The sequence below is a fragment of the Pelmatolapia mariae genome, linkage group LG22 (assembly GCF_036321145.2).
Source record: "Pelmatolapia mariae isolate MD_Pm_ZW linkage group LG22, Pm_UMD_F_2, whole genome shotgun sequence".
Lineage (NCBI taxonomy): Eukaryota > Metazoa > Chordata > Actinopteri > Cichliformes > Cichlidae > Pelmatolapia > Pelmatolapia mariae.
The window spans coordinates 823,780-845,077 of NC_086245.2; the positions used below are offsets into that span (position 1 = coordinate 823,780).

Consider the following 21,298-nt stretch of genomic DNA (forward strand, 5'->3'; position numbering starts at 1 on the left):
GCGCGAATCGTGAGCGTGAAAGAACTGCAGTGCGTGCGTGATTTCAGCACCAGCTCATACTGATGGCTTTTCTCTGCTCGTGCTTCACAAATTCTGAGAGGATGTTCGTGAGTGTGCAAAAGTGACAGCGTTGTTTCTGCAGCTGAAATATCCTGTGTGCCGCACTGCATGACCTGTTGCCCTGGCAACTGCCCGCCTCGCATCAGCATCTGCAGCATCAGTCGTCCAGTGGCTTCTGTCAAGGTCGCCAGCGAGAGGCATCATGGGAAGCCGTCTAGAAGGGTTCACCATTATCATCCCCCACCACACTCGCGCATGCGCCTAGTCTTTTCGTTAACTGAGCTGACCAACTAACCGAAATAAGGCTGTAACCATAATAGGACATAGACGCCGCCTCGCCTCACGGGATGCGGTGATGATGCGCAGGAGTCATGAGATCCTGCACGTCAAACTCTGAGGGGGCGCGGCCACATTCACGGCTTCCCTGCGTCCTCATTTCTCATAGGCTGGCCTCAAACAAACTACAACTACGTGCGGTTACGTGCGGTTACGTGCGGTTCCCCTCGCAGCTCCCGTATGCATAGCCTATATGAGAAAAGAAGGGAGGCACTGCCGCAAAAAGCGACCGCTGCAGCTCCTGTGTCCGGACTGGCAGTCACGACAGGTGAGAACCCTTTATTTGTCCGCTTTGTGTACGGGTTAAGGGTCTTTGGGGGGTGAGAATAATCTACTGCACCTCCACTTTGACCGGCATTAGGCCATGCTAGTACAAAGAGGTTAACTTTATTATTTCAAGTACTTTTTCTTTCCATTTAAACCTGCATTATAGCAGCATGGTACTGATAACTTGAGATCGGTTTCTGATGGGAAATGAGGGGAGAGTAGTCGTGTCCTCCCTGATGGAGTCGGTTTGGTACCACGGACAGCGCCTAATGAGGTTTTCCTCCTTTTCCTGCAGTTTTCAGCACCGACGGGCGGGTCCTGCGAAGCCTTTTAAACACCGCCTGAAGCTCCCAGCTCCAGACTCCATCCTGCAGTTTGGAAATCCTAAAATTTGCCCGGTGATCGCCCAGAAAAACTTGAAAAGATGGAGAGTCAGGCAAGAGATTTTAATATTCTTTATTCTGTGTGACCCACATTCAGAGAGAGAGAGACGAAACAGGCCTACTGCTCCAGTTTGCATTTAATGAACTGGATGAAAAACAGATGAATAGTCACTGCAACTAAAGGATTTATTTTTAATACTTTATTTTTTTTTTCTATATAAAGTTAGAGTGTAAGCGAAGCTGTGTGGGTGGTATAAGCCAGTATGTGCGCCATGAGAGCTCTCTGAGTCATGCAAGAGCTCTGCAGATGGGTGTCAAATGTGCACCAGAGGAATACCATGTGTATGTTTGTGCATTCTGGTATTATCTGTAATTTCAGTAGCAGTGTCTGATTTTGTGCATATTTCATTCTACTTTATACTTTCAGTTTTATTACTGTATGCTTGTTTTAGGTTAATGAGAGAGAGATTAGAAATGTAAGGTGAGAGGACAAGAAAATATGCTTCCAAAGGTTAACATAACTATAAATTGCCTCAAATTCAGATACTTTTACATATTTTCTGGTTGTCACAGTCTAACAGGTTGTCAGAGATACACAACCTTCATAGTAGACGTCAGTTTGAAGCTAAATAAATTTTGTTGAAACCTTTTGCAGTATAAATGAAGCTTTAAGATTTGCTTTCTAGTTACAAAGCACGGCATTACATTTGACACAAAAATAAGAAAGCAATTTCTATTTCATCCCAAAAATCAATGCTATGGTGGAAAGTATGTGACATATGAAGAACATCAGGTTCCCAGTAGTTTAGCTCGTGTTTCCATCTTTATTTGACTCAAAAAACTACTTTTTGTTCTAAATGTAATCTGAAATCTTCACATGAAAAAAAAATGAGGAAAGATTAATTTCCAGCAATTAATTAAAAGTAATTTTGTACAGTATTAAGGTACATGCAATTACATGTTTACAGTTATAAACTGTGCAGATTACGCTAGGAATATTAAAAATCTTTTTTATTAAGAAACTTCTCTCAAAGATTACAGTTACAGCAATTTAATAATAGTGCTGATTTAATAATGGCTGATATGGTTGTAGGTTATTGTAATTTAACAAGGAAATGTCTTAAAACAAAAGGGGGAATTGTTTCCTAAAAATATACAGTGAAAAAAAAACTTTTAATTGTTTCTGTAGGTGATACAAAAGACATCAGATATTTGGTGGTGAATACTGTCACCAGTACAACGTCCAATTTCACAGGATTTGTTTGTCTGTAAATGTTTAGTGACTCAGATATTTATGACTCACCTTACACACTGAAGCAATTATAGCCTTGCTCAGATGGCCTCCTTCTGCCCCACCCTCCTCTGTTCTTGCAAATTATGAATCTGCTTGTCAGTACACCACCTGACACCTGTGAGACCCTCCCCTCACAGAAGAGCCTGAGTCTTTCATAATGAACAGATCAATACATTAACCCTGCTTCCTGGTTACCTTCAACAATTCAGTCTTCAAAGACTATGAGCTGGTTGGCTGAGTGCAGATGTAGGTCAGATGCACTCATCGTATCTGTGTGTGTGTGTGTGCACGCATGCACGCACACCTCCATGCAGCGCTGCTGTGGATTAGTGATACTTTAGTGAATGAGACGCTGCCGCATGTTTGCTGCACAGTGGTTACTTTCAGCCTCTGTCAATAAACGTGTCACCTCCAGGTTGTTGCCATGGAGATGAAGGAAAGAGGAGGTGGGAGGAGGGGGAGCTGTGGGCGTTCTTGGATGGATGGACAGAAGGGTGGAATAAGGGGTGGAGGTTTAAATGCACACACTTTGTGTTAAAAGAAAAAAGATGCAGTATGAGCACAGAGGTCTAATGTATGCGTCATGTGATCATCTGATACACACAGTTGTTGTCCTAGAATGACATGTAGGTTGTATAAATGTTTCAATATGTAGACACAGAAATATCTGTTTGTTAAATCTGTGTTCTGGTGTATCAGGGAGGATTTATGCACACTAGAACAGTGTGATCTGATGCTGTTATCATGAGGCAGGTTGCCATAGTAACACAGCATCTGTTCAGCAAATGTGTTTGGTGCAACAGGCTACTACCAAGTTTGTCCTTCTCCTGTTTAGAGTGTTTTTAGGAGGTTGATTATTACATTTGTCTGCATGAAACCAGAGGTGTTTCCAGGGGGTTTTTTAAGACGTGGGAGACCAAGAATAATGACTTGGAAGAGTATATTATCAGAACTATACAGTGTAGAAAACTGGTTTAGAAAATCTTAATTTCCAGGCTTAGGCACAGACATGTGCACTAAATCAAATGGTATTAAATGAAATATGGAACTCTGCAGGAGTCCTATTATTAAGCTAATTGTTTTATATTGATTGAGTCATTTGCAAAGTAGTAAAAGAAGATTTAGGTTGTTTACTTAAGTAAAAATCTAACTTCTACCTGAGTAGTCTAAGAGTGCTTTTCTAAGAGTGTTTTTCGCATCAAAATGTACTTGAAGTAATTAAGTAAAAGTACTCATCACAAATAATCACAGACAAAGTGGCATATTAGTGGACCATAATTATTGATTAAGTAATGATTACATCACTTAAATGTTGCAGATGGAATAGTCCAGTCCAGTGGGATTGGAACAACATTAAGGTCCAATCTGCTGGCACCACCCTCTCCTTTTCCTGGACATGCCCTTGCATGAAACAGGTTCTCTTAAAAGGAACATTAAGTCCTTCAAATGTTTGCAGTAATGTGAATAAAATGCTTGAAATCCAGTTGGATATACCTTCATAATTCAAAATATAATCATAAAGTGTTTCATTCATAAAATCAAGAAGAGCTTCGGCAGTTAGAAGAAAGAATTTGTCCCCCAGATTCAGTAGATGGACAGTTTACAATCCTCTGGATCACAGATGTCAAAGTGTAGCTGAAATGTAGCTGTACAGACATTTAACCTTCTTATTGATCGCTATTTGAGATATTTTGGGTGCTGTCAGGTGACTGATGAATTCTACTGAGTCACTGTGACTTGACAAAAAAAAAGGATGAAAAGGATGACGGAGAGGAAGACAAAGGTGAAACTGAGGTCAAATGTAGAAAGAAATGAGTGTGTGTGTGTGTGTGTGTGTGTCATAGGATATGGGAGAGCAGCTAAGACACTCTGAATTTCATTTTGTTCCTACGTCATGCTGGAGGCCTTTTTTCTGTGTCTCGGTTAATTAACTTTCAGCTGAACTGATGCTGATGATTTCAGACACGTGAGAAGGGTTGCATTCACAAATTCTGACTCTTTTTTTTACAGAAACTTATTACAGCCTTCAGTAACTATGTAACAATTGTGTAAAACAGCTCCATCTTCTCACCTTACAGCAGTTACAGTGTTTAGGTTGACCCCTCTGCCCTTGTAGTTGGTGCAAGCCACTGATTTCTTCTTCTCTTCTTCTTCTTCATCAGTCAGTTGAGTCATACAACCTCTATGTTGATTTTGAGGTCATATGAGCCTAATAATAATAAATGAACACTTGAAGGTCCTTACTCCACAGGTTTAACATGCAGCACCACTGTTTGGCAGCCACATGTTTGCAGATATTTTCTAGTTTTCAAAATTTTAATTGCAGTTTAAAGATAATCTTTTTTGGTGATTGTTTATGTCATAACATCCATTAAATACAGACAAATTCTCTTATGTCCATTAGCAGACACACCCAGAGAGATGTTGAGGCTTTTAGTCTGTGGTGTCTCAGAGGATTATTGATTATTTTTATATTTTACACAAATCCTTAAGGACGGGAGAAGCAAAATAGTCCTTATATCCAAAGAGTGCACTTTATGATTTATTTAATCTCAAGAAATAAAAATGAGGGTACCAGTTGTTTTAAGTACAGGGTGGGCCATTTATATGGATACACCGTAATAACATGGGAATGGTTGGTGATATTAAAGTCCTGTTTGTGGCACATTAGTATATGTGAGGGGGCAAACTCCTCAAGATGGGTGGTGACCATGGTGGCCATTTAGAAGTGGATACAACTTTTGTTTTTTCAATAGGAAGAGGGTCATGTGACACATCAAACTTATTGGTAATGTCACAAGAAAAACAATGGTGTGCTTGGTTTCAACGACTTCTAAATGGCCACCATGGTCACCACCCATCTTGAGGAGTTTGCCCCCTCACATATACTAATGTGCCACAAACAGGACTTTAATATCACCAACCATTCCCATTTTATTACGGTGTATCCATATAAATGGCCCATCCTGTACATTCACATCCCTGTCATGCAATATACATATCTTTGACCCTTTTCAGTCTGGTTTTTAAAAGCAGCACTCCACTGAGACTCGTCTTTTTAATAATCTATTCTGATTCAGGCAATTCTTTTTTAATTGTTTTACTTGATCAAAGTGCAGTCTTTGATACTCTTGACCAGTGTTGGGTAAGTTACTTTGAAAAAGTAATTAATTATAGTTACTTCTTCAAAAAAGTAACTGAGTTAGTAACTGAGTTACAATATTCTAAAAGTAATTAATTACTTGAAAAGTAACTATTGTGTTACTTTAAAAATAAACTGTTTAACCCTCTGGGGTCCAGGGCATAATTGGCCATGTTTTACTACTTTTGATTGTACCTCTACATTTCAAAAAACTGTTTATTTGCCTTGTTTGGTGTCATTCTTTTCAGCACAACCTCAAGTGTCTGAATTTACAGCTATGTTTTCATTTTGACATACTGTATTAACACAATTGATCTAAAATCAGACAAAAAACATAAAATCCCAGTAGAAAAAGTTATATTTTTTACTGTAACAACCACAAACATGTTTACTGAATCATATTTCATAACTTTAAATGCAAATACAAATTGTCAATTTTAAAATCATATGCACAAGTTTTGCAAACAACAAAGTTATTTGCAGCCATTTACCTTTTACTCCTTTTTTTAATAACCATTTCAAACTATTTACAGAACAATCAGCTGTTCTGCATTCAATAAGATGCCACACAAATTATTTGTACCACTCCAAAAAAATAATTTCTGTCCACTATAAAGGAGAACATCACAGCCTGATACCTGCAGGTCTGACAGCAGCAGGTGTATCACTCCTGTTTCTACCTGGAGACAGCAGTCGCCTCATTGTTCTGACACACAACACAAAACTATCCACAACACTACATACTAACTACACAAGACAACACATTAACTACACACTCCAAACACGCTAAACGTCACAAATATTTCACATCTCAAAACTCGCTCTCTCTCTTTTTCTGCAGTATTTCTTTCTCTCTCTCTCTCTCTCTCTCTCTCACCGTCACTCCTAAAACTCCCCCTCTTCCTAAACAAACAAATGTCATGTTGCCATATCATTTTTTGATTGGTCGACATGGTGCATTTTTCCACCAACACGAAAGGGCTGATTTTTGTTTTGGTTTTTTATTGTTTTTTGGGGGTTTTTTGCTCATAAGCAGAGAGTGCTTGCTATCGCTGTCCTTAGACAGTAAACGTGACCAAACTATTCAGGAAAAAACACCATATAAGATGCGGTAAGCTGAACACAGCTTCAACCGTCTGTTTGTTGAAAAATAGTAACGCGACCGCATTGCATTTTCTTGTTAGTAACGGTAACGGCGTTGTAACAATAGAAATAGTAATTAGGCTCATTTAACAGTTTTTTTCTTATGTATTGGATGGGAGTTTTCTCTTATGTTCTACCTCTCTTAGTTCTACTCTAACACTGCTTCTCTAACCTGTGGGGTTCCACAAGGTTCAGTCCTAGGCCCATTACATTTTTCTACTTCCTTCCCTTAGCTGTCATCATTAAATCTTTTTCTGAATTTTCTTTTTTGTTCCAATTATATGCTGATGACATTCAAAGGTCCAAGTGTCAACACCTGCAAAGGCTATATATATATAAGCTTACTACAATGTTTAACCCATATCAGTGATTGACAGTCTAACAATCACCTTGTCTTACACACCAACAAAACTGAGGCCATGGTCATAGCCCCTCCTGGTTTATATTCTAATATCAGTCAAACTCTTACATCCTATTGTTCAGTCACAGTGTCTGAAATCTTGGTGTTATATTTGATGCCTCTCTTGGTTTTGACTTGCATGTAAAATCAGTGTTTCATTCCTTTTTTTCCCATTTGAGGAACATTTCTAAATTGCAACATGTGGTCTCTTTGGTGGAACTGGAGTTCCTGCATTTGTGCCTTTGTGATTAGATTATTGTAATAGCTTGTTTCTTGACTTAGATCAATTATCTTTTCACATCTCCAGACAACACAAAATGCTGCTGCCAGATTATTAACACATTCCAGCAAGTGAGCTCACATCACTCTCACTTTATATTCTTTACATTACACTCCCAGTAGACTCATATACAGATCACAGTTACTTATCATGGATCTCAAAATACAGTTTTCATGATGGCACTGTTGTTTTAATACCTCCTGTTAACAATCAAGGGTCAATGAAGGTCGACTTTATCAAAGAACTCTATACTTATGTTTGAGGAATTGATCCTAGTCATGAGATTCAGGTCAAACTGGGTCACAGCAGCAGAAATTGGGCCACTGTGTCTTTGTTTCTGCTGATGTTAGTAATTCAGCATGCAGCCGGTAATAAGGAGACCCACTGCTGACGGGGCGGAACTGGCTGCTGTTTCTGAGGCCGCATAGAGATGTCGATGGGCCTCAGGTGATACACTGCCCTTGGTACAACAATATCACGGCGAGGTCACATAATATTAGCATACACTGCACTTCTCAGGATTGTTTTTGTCTCAGGGGTGTTGGTTAAACACGACCAATCAGAGGGAGAGAGAAAAAGCTACAGGGATTTTATTTCCTGCACACTTTATTGTGCTGTTGATTTAGCATAATCCATAGCAAGCTTATTATATTAAATGTATTTCAATTATGATTTTAATGTCATTGCACTGTACAGAAGGCAATGAAGAAAAGTGAAGGGCAATCTGCACTCTAAATATAGCAGACTCACAAATATTGAATCTAACATTTCAACCAGAACAAATATCCTGCACCTGGTTGTACCAAAGTCCTTCCAGAAGCAACTCTTGTCAGTCAACCTGAAAATGCCTCCAGGCAGTTATTTTTAAGTGCTTACCTAAATGAATAGTGAGCAAGCTATAACTTAAATTTTGATGATAATGGGGACAAAAGTTGCACGTGTAGAATCATCACTCAAAAAATACATTCAGCTGCTGAGTGGGTCACCACAGCAGAGGGATCGACATATTTGATTAGGTTTTACGCTGGATGCCCTTCTAGGCTTGGAAAAAGAACCAGGAGTAGCGGACTAGCTTCAGACCTTTGAAGTCTGGGTTTATGGAACACAACTAATCAAATAATGCAAAAGAAAGAATGCTATATATCTTTGAGATAAGGGTAATGTGGCAAAAGTGAATCTTAATTAAACCATTATTTCAGTTTAGAAATAAAAGCAATAAAAGCAATAACAGAAGCATGATACTTAAAGAGCAAACCCACCCTGATAAGCTTCGTCATCATTTCTTATCAGCGTTACTGCAGCTTACGAACATCTGATCGCAATAACAACAGTGATGGCTCCTTTATCGCACACCCTAATTTCATTAAATAGATGAATAGATTGTGTTATGAGGCCCGGTTCTGTTGCAGGAGCAGATGGACGGCTTCAGGATTGAATTTCATCTGCATTCAGTTGATTATCTTCAGGAAGGACAAACACAAGCAGGAAAACATCTGATCACAGAGCCGTGGCTCTACCCAGGAGGCACTTGAGTTTTTTGTGTATTATTGTTTTGAGTATATCTTTTCATGATTTTTCTATTTGCCTTTAACCTGAAGAACTCGCTCTGAAGAATAAATAGCAGTGATATGTGGTAGTATCAGGTATGTTTATTAGAGTACAAAGATGATGAGTAAGTGTGTGTCCCTACATGTGAGTGCTTCTACGTGCAGCCCGAGTGACTTCACCGTTTGATTCCTGCTATCACTGCTCGTGTGACGCTGCATCTCTGACCTGTCTGGCGTCAGCTTCTACGTTTTATTGCATCTCTCTGCCTCCTGCAATAATTTAAAATCCCATTATGATATCAAATTTCATATTCAATATCTTTGTCATACCTCTTCTTCTCCCTTCTCCTCTTCCTCCTTTCATTCCCCTTCTTTCTCCCTCCAGGACAAGCAGGTCACAGGTTATCTCCTGTTCTCCCTCGCCACCGCCGTCATCGGCTCTCTGCAGTTTGGTTACAACACAGGAGTCATCAATGCTCCAGAGATGGTTGGTGAATATTAGCAATCTAATGTGATGTAGGCTTCATACTATAGGAGATATAAGTTATTGTAAAGATTGCAAATACAAATATCTGATTTCTCAAGCATTACAGCCGAGGTGGGTTGAACATAAACCACAAGATAACAGAGGAACTGTGGTGCTCACATCACTGCATTTTAAGATCGGGGTTCTTAACCCTTTAAAACCTGAACCATGAAATAACTGCCAGAAAACTTGATAATGGAGTGTTTGTTGAACCTTTAGACAAAATATATAAAAATATATCAAATCTTAATTTGCATATATGAGTTTTAATTTGTATCACATTTGCTACATTAGACATATATTTGCAATTTAGTCATTAAAATGTGTCATGCAATTTATATCATTTTTGAGGGTGAAAAAATGTCACACTGAATATGTAGAAGTCTCAAAAACTCACAAAAACACATGTATCAAATATGATACGCTTGGCTTTAAAGGGTTAATTTTGCTTGTTTTCAGAGAAGCAAATTTACATCAGAATTATATTAAGGCTTAAATTATAAAATGTTTGTGTTAATTTGGGGGGGATTTTTATTTTACTTAACTAAGAGATAAAAGTCAGTGCTTTATTAATGTGAAAGAATATACAACAAAAATAACCTCTTTGAAAAAGTTGTTTTGGTTGAAACAGATCTCTCCATTTACCCACTTTTCTCCCTTTCTAACTTTATCTTTGTTTTAAATATAGTTATTTTTTGTTTATTGAACACATAAAATACCAAATACCATAATGTTCTGTCTATTCTTCTGTCTGGCCAGTTCTGTGAATTGATCTAACTGTTTTCTCATCCTCTGTCTGTGCATCCATCTCTGCCTACAGAAACTCAAATCTTTCTTCAACGTAACCTGGTATAAGCGATATAATGAGGACATCGACCCTGGTGTTTGCACCATTGTCTGGAGCGTTGCTGTTTCCGTCTTCAGTGTGGGCGGCATGGTGGGCTCCTTTAGTGTTGGTGTCATAGCTAACCGGTTTGGCAGGTACGAAACCTTCTTCATCCTGTTGTGTAATATTATAGGTAACATGCAAGATTTATTTTCTTTCACCATCTTTAGCCAAAAAAACTTTTAGTTACAGCCTCTCTATAAGAACTCATGTTTTTACTTTTAGAGCAGTTTTGTGGACATTAAGTCACAGCAGTGTTTTTCACTACATTGGCTCTGTGCATTTCCTGTTTGGTACAGCTGAACCGTCACAGCCCATTACTGTTAATGGATCTCATGAAGCGTGTGTGTCCTGAGTTCACTGCTCTGCTCTAACGTTCCCCAGAGTTGTTTTATTTCTTTATTTCTCCATTTCCTTCTAAATTGTTTATTTGTGGTGAGTCTGCTGCCGGTCACCATGTGAAGTTACTGGGAAGTTAACACACAGCTAATGCTAGTGTTGGCTAACAAAATGAAAAGATGGTGTCCATATAACCTAAACTGTATTTAAACTGTTTTTTGTTTTTATTTAAAGCCTCTTTTCGTCTAAAGTTAAGCCTTTTAACATGGAAATCTATGGATACTTTTGGAACCAGCCTTGAGACGTCATTCCAGGAGTTTCAGTCTTTGGGACTTCTACATTAGCTTTAATTTTCCTCCCTGGAGTTTGGTTGAAAATGTTAGTTTTTCTCTGTCAAAAGTTTTAGCATCAAGTTGTGGAGGTTTTTTTGTACATTTTTTTGTTTTTAATTAGTTTTTAATCATTAACATTCATATTCTTTCCTCAACCTCCTCATCCTCAGGCGTCGCTCCATGATCCTGGTGAACTCTCTGGCAGTGATCGGCGGCCTCCTTATGGGCTTCTCCACCATGTGTTCCTCCTACGAGATGGTGATCGCTGGGCGTCTGGTCATCGGCCTTTTCTGTGGCCTTTTTACTGGCCTGACTCCCATGTATGTTGGCGAGGTGTCACCAACGCCGCTCCGCGGAGCTTTCGGCACTCTGCACCAGCTCGGCGTTGTTGTGGGCATCCTGATCGCTCAGGTCAGCAGCCCTACTAAAAACTTCATACTAGAGATGTGTGACTAAATCGGCTTGACTGCTTTAGGAAATTAATGTAATTTGCTGGAGTAAGCTTTACACGGATCTGATTGTTTAATGCTGCAGGGGTTTTACTTTACAACATTAAGTGCCTTGAGGTGACCTTGTAAATTGGTGCTATGTAAATCAAATGTAATTGAATTGAAAGTTTATTAAGTCAAAGCTCAGAAGACATGTATATTAGGTTCATTTCGGGCATCTGAGCTAAACCTTGTATCAAGAAGTCTTTGAGTTATAGGAGTTAATTCATTTTTAATTAATATGGATAATTATCATCGCTGTGGTTGTTACTCAAGAAAAGAAATGCATTACAATGCATTACACTTTTCCAAAAAGTTAAAGTTAACTTAATTACAAGTTAACAACAGAAACCTTAGGATACAGTCCCACACGCTAAGACAAATGTCATTCCTAATGAGGACAAACCATCTTTCTTTTAGTTTTTACAAATGAAAAAAAGCCGACGTGACAAAGCAAAGATCAAAAGCAGCCCAAAGTGATCACTACTGTGATTCTACTTCAGTTCAATTTTATTTATATTACGCCAAATTTACAACAACAGTTACCTCAAGGTGCTTTATATTGTAAGGTAAAGAGCCTACAATAAATCAGCGAAAACCCCAACAATTAGATGGCCCACTATGAGGAAGCCCCTTGGTGACAGCGGGAAGGAAAAACTCCCTTTTAACAGGGAGAAACCTTCAGGAGAACCAGGGTCAGGAAGGGGTGGCCACCTGCCGTGACCAGTTGGGGGTGGAGGAACTGTGAGGCCGTGAAATATGAAAGTTATGCATGAATTTAAAACAAGATATTCTTTAGTCTTGTCTTACTACAAAATTGGCTGGGTAGTATCTACAAGAGGAGGATAGGATACACAGTGAGCATTAAAACTGATTGAGTTTTATTGTTTTTATCAGTTTTACCCTTTTTCTGTGTCCCCTGATGTCTAGATCTTTGGTCTGGAAGCTCTGCTGGGTTCAGACAACCTGTGGCCTCTGCTGCTGGCCCTGACTGTGGCCCCCGCTGTCCTGCAATGCATCCTGCTGCCTTTCTGTCCTGAGAGCCCCCGCTTCCTGCTCATCAACCTCAAACAGGAAGAGGAGGCACGCAACGGTACACAATAATACGTCTATAAATCTACTGCAATGACACCCAACATTACTGCTTTTCCCGCTGCTGTGCATGGATGGACTCCAACATCTTGGATTGCACCTGGTGGTGGTGTTTCTCTCTCTCCTCTGAAGTCTCAGTGAGGTCACAGTAGCACCACCTTTTTTTAGCTTCTGATTAGAATGGCGCACCACCTCACAGTAGAAGCCCAGAGCAGAATGGAAGCTGCAGTAGAAGAAAAGAGACTGGAGTTAGCAAACTTATATTCAAAACCATTACAACACGCTGAGCTAGCAAGAGCTACCTCATTAGCAGTGACTGACCTTTCAAAATAAGAGCAAAGGAACTGTCTACTAATAAATTAATCGCTTTACCTTAAAATATATGAAGTACAACACATACCAAGTATAGTCTTTGGATGTAAATGCCACTATTACTGTATAACTGCTACTAATGGGGATAATAGGGATTTCAATAAACTAAATTAAACTACCACCAATAGAAATGTAACTTCAGTCACTCGTGGAGCTGTTGTTATATCACCACTGCTGTCAAAGAGCTACTGCACTCACTGTTGTTAGGTTTATTGTCTCTATCCCCACGGCACCTATAACACTATAATATGTATTCTATTAGCACCAGCATTACTGCTAAAGACCACCTTGAGATGGTCCCATTGACTAACACAGTGTCTTCATGGAACGACTCAGCAGTTACTACAGCATTGCAGCATTACAGCGACAGAAGCAGTGAGAAGGAGAGAGATTCGTTACAGATACACAGAGGTGGGATCAGCGGAGTCAGGAGGAAGGTCGAGCCTGATCAGAGGAGTCCTTGAACAGACAGAAGGTTTTGGCATCTGTTCAACATGTGGCCTGTTTGGTTTGACTCTGAGGCCCTGACCCACTTCTCCTTCATGCCTCCATAAGATAAACAAACACAGTTACTGTGACCGTTTAGTGACTGCAGATTCTCTACAGAAAGCAAAATTTAGCAATGTGTCCTGATGTTATGAATAAAGGTTACGATAAACAAAGCTGCTATAACTCACAATCTTTTGTGACGGAATAAATATGCAGATTGTCTTTTTTAAATAAACAAACTCTGACATTATGTCGGAAAAGACTTTGAACTCAGCCTGTGTGAATCCTGCTGTGCAGCGCCCGCTGGTGGCCATTATAAGATTATAGCTCATTTTAAAATGCAGTTCATGGATTGCAGGAGCCTGTCCTGAGTTTGATGTGTGATAAACATCCATGAAAATTAATCTGCATATGAACTGTGGTGAATTCTGTCCGATAGCTGTAAGTTGTCGTTCCAGCATGTTACTCTTGAATGTCTACATCTTCTTGTTGTTGCTGTTTTGTTTTTTTGTCTTTTGCATGTGTAAAGGTGAACATAACTTGTCTCTGTTCTGTCCGCAGTGCTTGTGCGTCTGCGTGGCTCTGAGGATGTGAGCAAAGATCTGCAGGAGATGAAGGAGGAGAGCGCCAAGATGGCCAAGGAGAAGAAAGTAACCATCGCTGAACTGTTCCGCACGGCAGCGTACCGACAGCCCCTCTTCATCGCCATCATGCTGCAGCTCTCCCAGCAGCTGTCAGGAATTAACGCTGTAAGTTTAATGGGTTTTATTGTCTGTTTTTGGTGCAGCTTTGCGGTGGTTAGTGCTGTCAGCTCACAGAAAGAAGCTTGTTCTCCCTATCCCTGTGTGGGATTTCTTCGGATACTCTGACTTCCTTCCATAGACATCCATGGCATTAAACTAATTGGTGAATTTGGCTGTTGTGTGAATGTAAACAAGAGTGATTGCCTGCCTCTGTGCAACCTGCGACAGACTGACAACCTGTCCAGGGTGCACCCTGCCTCTTGCCCCATGAGAGCCGGGGTGCTGGGATGGGTTCCAGCCTCCCTGGTGGCCCTGACTTGGATGGATGGATGGAAGTTTAATGTTTATTTTTAGCTCTTCCTGTGCCCTTCATTTAAAAAAAATCTATATAATAAAACTGATAAATATAAGTAATAAAAATAAAAATAACAGCAGTGCTAGAAGGTATCCCTCAAACCACTGGTCAGAGTCAGAGATGGAGGGCAGTTTAGCGCTCTGAGCATTTGTTATTACATGTCTGGATCTTTTAGTTAATTTGAGAAAAAAAATATTGGATAAAAGGCCTCTAAAGGTTGTTATTTGACTAAAAAATGTCTTATAAGCAACGTCATGCTATAAAACTGGGTGTAGCTATTATTCCTGGATGTTGGGTAGGTTGGGCTGTTATATTCTCACTGTTGGCAGCTCCCAGAAGGATCCTATAGAAAAATTGGTTTATAAAAGATGGAGGTCAGCGGGAAAATAAAATATGCATTATTTATTTTGATACTGTTATAAATGAGGTAATATTACATCCCTCATATTCTCACTTCCATCCTCTCTACCTCCCTCAGGTGTTTTATTACTCCACTGGGATCTTTTCCTCAGCCGGTGTGCAGAAGCCGATTTACGCCACCATCGGAGCCGGCGTCGTCAACACCGTCTTCACCATTGTTTCTGTGAGTGACGCCGCCGTGTGTCTTTTTCATCTTGGTATGCGTTTGTGTGCGCTGGGAAGCACGTCACTCACAATGTCCCTGTCCTACAGTTGTTCCTAGTGGAGAAAGCAGGGCGCAGGACTCTGCACCTCCTGGGACTGGGTGGGATGGCGGTTAGCGGTCTGCTTATGACTGTGTCCCTCCTGCTGGTGAGTTCAGTGACGTCAGAGAGCAATACGGAGACGGAGTAAGAACAAAGATGTGATTGATTCTCTCCACAGCCAAAACAAAAGTAAATGCGACATCAGCTGTTTAGTTTTGTTGCTATATTGAATGGCCGATGCAGTATTTCCATCAGTTATTTCAGATAGCATTTATATATTTAAAAGCAATTAATTGGTTAATTATTCTATTTAATATTATTACTTTTTTCTGTATTTTTGTCCCTTGCCATTTTCAGTCAGTGGTTTGTATAAAGATGTGGAAACGTAGAAAAAATTTTAAAAACAAAATAATAAATAATTAAGGAGCAAATAAATATACTTAGTTTCACTGAAAAGCAAATAATTCACCATTGCATGCTCTCACTAACTGTTAGATAAGCTAATCTTTCTGTTCCTGTCAGTCAGTAAGCGTGCAGTAGTAGTTCATTCTCTTTCTGTCTGTGCAGGATAAAATCCCTGGTATGAGCTACGTGGCCATCTTGGCTGTCATGCTTTTTGTGGCTATGTTTGAGCTGGGCCCCGGTCCAATCCCATGGTTCATTGTGGCCGAGCTGTTCTCCCAGGGGCCCCGCCCGGCAGCCATGGCTTTGGCCGGCTGCTGTAATTGGACGGCTAACTTCCTGGTTGGAATGAGCTTCCCCACACTTCAGGTAAGGGAGAGGTGATCTTTTTTTTTGTGGTTTATTTTGCTGTAGATTATTGATTGACTGAATTTGTGATTCTTATTTATTTTGCTACAGATAATTCTGACTCTGCTCTCTCCTCTCCTCAGGGGTGGTTGGGCCCGTGGGTGTTCCTCATCTTCACCGGCTTACTGATCGTCTTTTTCATCTTCACATTCATCAAAGTCCCCGAGACCAAAGGCAAGACCTTCGACGAGATTGCTCGTGGCTTCAGCAGTGCTGCACCTCCTCCTTCCTCTTCCACCGAGGATCCTCCTGCCAGTGCCAGCACTGCTGTGACGCTTCCTGCCTCTCCTGTGAAGGAGAAGGTCCCACTGGTGGAGGCACCAGCAGCAGCTCCATCTCCGGTGGCTGAGACTACACCTCTTGAAGCTAAACAGGGCAGCACAGGAGAGCAAGTACAGCAGGTGTAGATGAGGTTTTAATGGATAAGAGAGGTTATAAACGAAGGAAGAGCCACAGCAATTTTAGACATACTCTAAATTGGAACTAAAGAAGTTAGCTTATTTTATAGCAGGCTTAGATAACAATAGCGTTACGAGTTCATGGGTTTGGACGTTTGAAAGGTCCTACTTTCTGCTCTCATCATCGCACTTTGGACTTCTTGTTTTTCTGAACGTTCTCACACTTCCTTCTTTTAAATCCTCTCTTCCTTTGAAAAGAAACAGATACATTCCTAGGAATTCAACTGCACTCATTGACAGTGTGACTCTTTTTCAACACGGCAGTGTGTCTCAGGATGACACACTGTAAAACAAAATTGAAGCAGGCGCGGGGTAACAGTCAAGGTGAAAGGATGACGCTTTTATGAACGTGTATAGGTGTCTCCTTAAACATAATGTTTGAGTTCAGGCCTGAGTGGTGTTAGAATAACAATGACCCACATTTTTTTAAACTGACACACTTCTGTTTAAAATATTAGACATGTGTTGTAGTGGGCAGTATAGTGCAGTGTATATTTTAGCTGTAGTTCGTATGTTATTTGTTGCAATTTTGTATATGGAAGCGTTCTCAAATCACAGGTCTGAAAGGATAATTGCAGTTTCTGCTTTCAGCATTTGATTAAGTGCTCACAGAGAGCTTTGAAGAGCAAAGCCAAAGAAATGGTGAACACACAACCTGAAATCGGCTCTTCACGGTGGGGATTTAACAGCCGCACAGGTCACGCTAACTGTAGAAATTCTGAAAGCTAATAAGATGGTCAAAGCTGTAATCTAGTATGCCTTTGCTTAGTTGGAGTTTGGCGCCACCCTCGGTAATAACTGGCAATTGCAGAGGTGTTCTGCTTCATCTTTGATCTTAGAGTTGATGTAGTTGGTGATGAATCCCAAATTTACTCCAAAAAATGTCCCCTTCACCAGAGAATTTAAAGTTATAATTATTCTATATAATGTTTATATAGACACTGAATATATAGAAAGAATTATTATTTTTAGGACTGTGCCCTGCAAACAAAAACCCTTTCAATTATTTTACACACGTAGATTACGGTGGGGTAGCGTGCAATGTATATTGTTTTGTTAAAGGGAAAATTATCATAGTATTTATAACCTTAGAAACTGATTTTTGTATAGAGTATATAGTTAGAAAACAAACAAAGAGCTGTAGTGCTTTCCAGATTTGCCCCAAGGGGTGACACAGAGTTTGCAATAAGCTCTGCCTCCATCACCTAAAATGTAGCTCAGAGATTTAGATGCATTAATGCACCTTGTTAACCAGAGAAGCGGCAACGCAAGCAATAGAGCCAAAATCAGCAACGTAGAAGTCATTGAGCACAATAGCGCTTTATGTCTAACCTACAGAATAATCTAAACTATATTTACCTGCAGAACACTTATATCTGTCAGAGCTGATGTTAGAATAGATAAAAGTGGCATCAAATGTGCATTTATTGTACAATCTTAATCCTAAACTCTATGTGAGCTGAGAATGGGCAGAGACAATTAAAGGGGGAAGTGCTAATACTGTATAGATAACGGGTGACACAGCTGTCTGTGATGGTTCATGGGCTTTTATTTTAAATTATACTTTTTTTCACAAAGGGAAAAATTAGTTTTGACTTTTTTTGTCTTTCAAAATGACATAGTGGACATTTTTTTGTATTGTCTTTTCATTCTGAAATGAAATTGTATGTGATTTTGTTTTTATTTATATACAGAAATTGCAAAGGACTGACTGGGGCTTTAATTCTACAAAAAAAAACAAAACAAAAAAAACATCTGGAAGCAGCTGGTCTGGATGCAGGACCCAGTGATTGGAGGGCAAAACCTTTTTTTTCCCAGCAGACTTTATTACATATGTGCTCCGAATCCTGGAGTTTTTCTGTTGTTTGATTACGGGAACACTCAGAGAACCGAGGTTACGTAACCTCCAGCGCATCTCAGCTCGCTCTGAGAAAGTGCATTAAATTATTTCATCCTTCAGGTCAAAATGAACTTCATCTTCCCTCATGTCTGCTAATTTTTCCCATACGTGCATCAGATTTGTTAACGTGACATGAAGAATGTCTTCAAATGCTTTAAAAATCCTTCGAATGGCCCAAATGCACTAAAACGAACCTTTGACGCAATACTGTAAGAATATAAAATGGTTTATTCTTACAAAAGCTGTAATGCTAAATGACTAAATAAGCAACAATCAGTCCTGTGTATTTCATACATTAATAGTGATTCCCAAATAATAAAATGAACATTAACAACCACGATTTGTAGAAATGAGACCACATCTGTGTGGTGTGTGTCTGGCTTTACGTGCTTGGGTCCAGATCCTGCCAACATTGTGATGCTTTGTCTGAAGAGTAGCACCATCAGCCATTACAGATTTATGTATTCCAAACAGTGTACAGTGTGTGTGGTGTACACATGTGTGACACAAAGTATATTTTATACATTCTGTCGTGACTGCGTGAATTCCTGTAGTTTCTTGAAAAAAGCTATTTTCACTCATGCTGCACAGCGAGGATATATTTATTGATTTATGTATTTATTTATGAATTTATTGTAATTATTGTACACTGGAAGAATATTTGTCTGGACAAGACTTCTTTCAATGCTACCTGCCTCATTTAAATGGTGGGAATATATAACTTTGCAGACCTGTTGAACTTGAGAGATTTATTGAGATGAATATTTCTTGCATTGAGGGGATTGTTTGTGCAGTCATGACTTTGTTGTGTATTGCTGTATTTGTGGGTGATGTACTGTGCTTGCATTGAGGGAGGGGTGCGGTACGCTCCTCCTCGCCGGTGGTGTTCAGTGTCGTGTTTAGTCTCTCGACCCTGTTTAGTCACACGCAGCTTCAATGGCACTAACACTGAGTCTGATATTTAAAGTTCTTTCTATTACACAGCCTGCCCTGTTGGCTTTCCCTTTTGTGATACAGGATACCTCCAAGATTTGAGTTCACTGCTCTCAGCATTGAGGTCACGGGGCTGGAGTTGAGAAACAAGTGGAGCAAAATGTTTAAAATGGAGTTTAAAAAAACGTACAGCTTGCTTTTGATGTGGAAAGATTGGATTTTTGCAACCTTCAAGACAACACTGTAACAATATTCCAGTTAATATTTGCAAGCATGAATCTGTTATTTTACAGTGTTCCTACTATAATCTACAACAACAGTTTCCTGCCGTAAAATTATAACAGCACTGTGCAGTATCTAATATTCAAAATTACCTGTATTTTCACAGCTGTTTTGTATACTTAGAACGTGTTTCCTCTGATTCTAACGGTGGTGGAAAAGTGAATGTTGTTTGTTAAAGCTGGCAAAACTTCTTCAACAGGGCTTTAAAACTTGAATGATTTGGGGTAACTCAACCCTGATTCAACCCGTGGTTTGACTGCAGTGCATCCCAAATGTATTTGAAAGGATTTAAAACAGATATATGGACCCAGGCTCACACTGCTCCCAACAGCTACTTTATGCACACCCAAAACCCTCAAAACCTTCCACTTACTGTACAAAGATAGTATAATTGCTCATTTGTAAATATGTATTTTTTAATAGAGTTCTATTTATATGTTGACTTTGGCCATCGTTTATGTGTTTGGTTCCTTTTTTAGTTCGGGGTGCACATTGTCATTACTGTATCTCTCAGTCTGCTTCTTTGGCTCTTAACATCCAGCAGATCACTGGTGGCCGTGTTACATTGTAGTTCGTCTATTCTTCTGCTTCCTTTTTGGGTGTAAGCAAAAGCTCCCTGAAATGTGGTGGATATTAACCCAGCCCTAATCATTTACAGATCGCCTGAGACCTGGTGGATGTTAACTGGTTAAATAGTACCCTTGCACATTGTACACAATCTGCCTGTGAGTAAGAGTCAAACCCTGACTAACACTGCTGTCCCTGCTCTTTACTGTGCACCAGCTGTACGTGCCTGGTCACATTACACTCAGAGGTGTTTAGCACTGCTCGGTTTGGTTAGGACTTTTAGCCATATTGTTACACTTAAAAATTTCACAATAAACTGTCAAAGCTTTTGTGTTTTAAACCAGCAGCTCTGGTAATATTCATGCAATGTCACAGATATGAATCTATCACCAAGGAACAGGTCTCAACAGTTCACTTTGGCTGCTGTGATCTTTGTTCTGTTTGTGTTTCCGGCGTCGGTTTGGTCCTAACTTGTGTGTTGTTGATGTGTAAATAGATGTTTGAGTGTCATGTACTGTAATTCTGTTTGTGCCTCTCTCACTGTTATTAAATGTGTGTCTTTGTGAGAAAGCTTCCCGTTGCTTCCAGTATGTTAGAAAGAACTCGCTGGTTTACTCAGTAATAATAAACGAGGTTCATCTGAAACTTGAAGGCCGTGCCGTGGTTAGTTAATGTTACATCTGTACTGTGTATGCAGTGCAGTGACTGGGTGTTATTTTAGACACGTTTTAAAAAGCCAGTATCTTTATGCATTGTCTTTGAGTGGCAGCCAAAAACTAAGCCAAGTGATATTTATCATATGTTTTGATGGAAATAGACCAAGCTGGTGATTTAGGTTTTTGTTTTTTTTTTTTTTTTACATTTTTCTGTGCAACAACAGTGATGCACCCCAGCCTTTTTTGTTTGTACTGTACAAACCAGTTATAATGTTGTTAAATAAAATATTCATCATGTAACTACACACAGTGTGACCATCTTTCTTTCAGCACTCATGAAATTTTGTTTATAATATCCTCTTAACACGTAGTGTATCATATTTGATACATACAGTTTTTATGAGTTTTTGAGATTGCACAATACATTATTAAGCAAAAAAGAAAAAAAAGGGGGTGCAGCAAATATGATACAAATTAAAACTAATCTATGCAAATTAATATTTTTTTTATTTGTCAGGAGGCTCAATAAATGTTCCATGTTCAAAAAAGACTT

General features: G+C 39.5%; 1 protein-coding gene across 1 annotated transcript; it reads left to right on the forward strand.

Moving 5' to 3' along the window:
• Window positions 1–79: 79 nt before the first annotated feature.
• On the forward strand, window positions 80–21,027 carry LOC134619820 (solute carrier family 2, facilitated glucose transporter member 1-like). Its single transcript, XM_063465652.1, has 11 exons — window positions 80–664; window positions 959–1,099; window positions 9,238–9,339; window positions 10,199–10,359; window positions 11,106–11,346; window positions 12,354–12,516; window positions 13,938–14,125; window positions 14,953–15,057; window positions 15,147–15,245; window positions 15,707–15,910; window positions 16,033–21,027. Exons 2-11 carry the CDS (start codon window positions 1,088–1,090, stop codon window positions 16,354–16,356), a joined length of 1,599 nt encoding a protein of 532 aa, XP_063321722.1. The 5' UTR covers window positions 80–664; window positions 959–1,087; the 3' UTR covers window positions 16,357–21,027.
• Window positions 21,028–21,298: the final 271 nt, after the last annotated feature.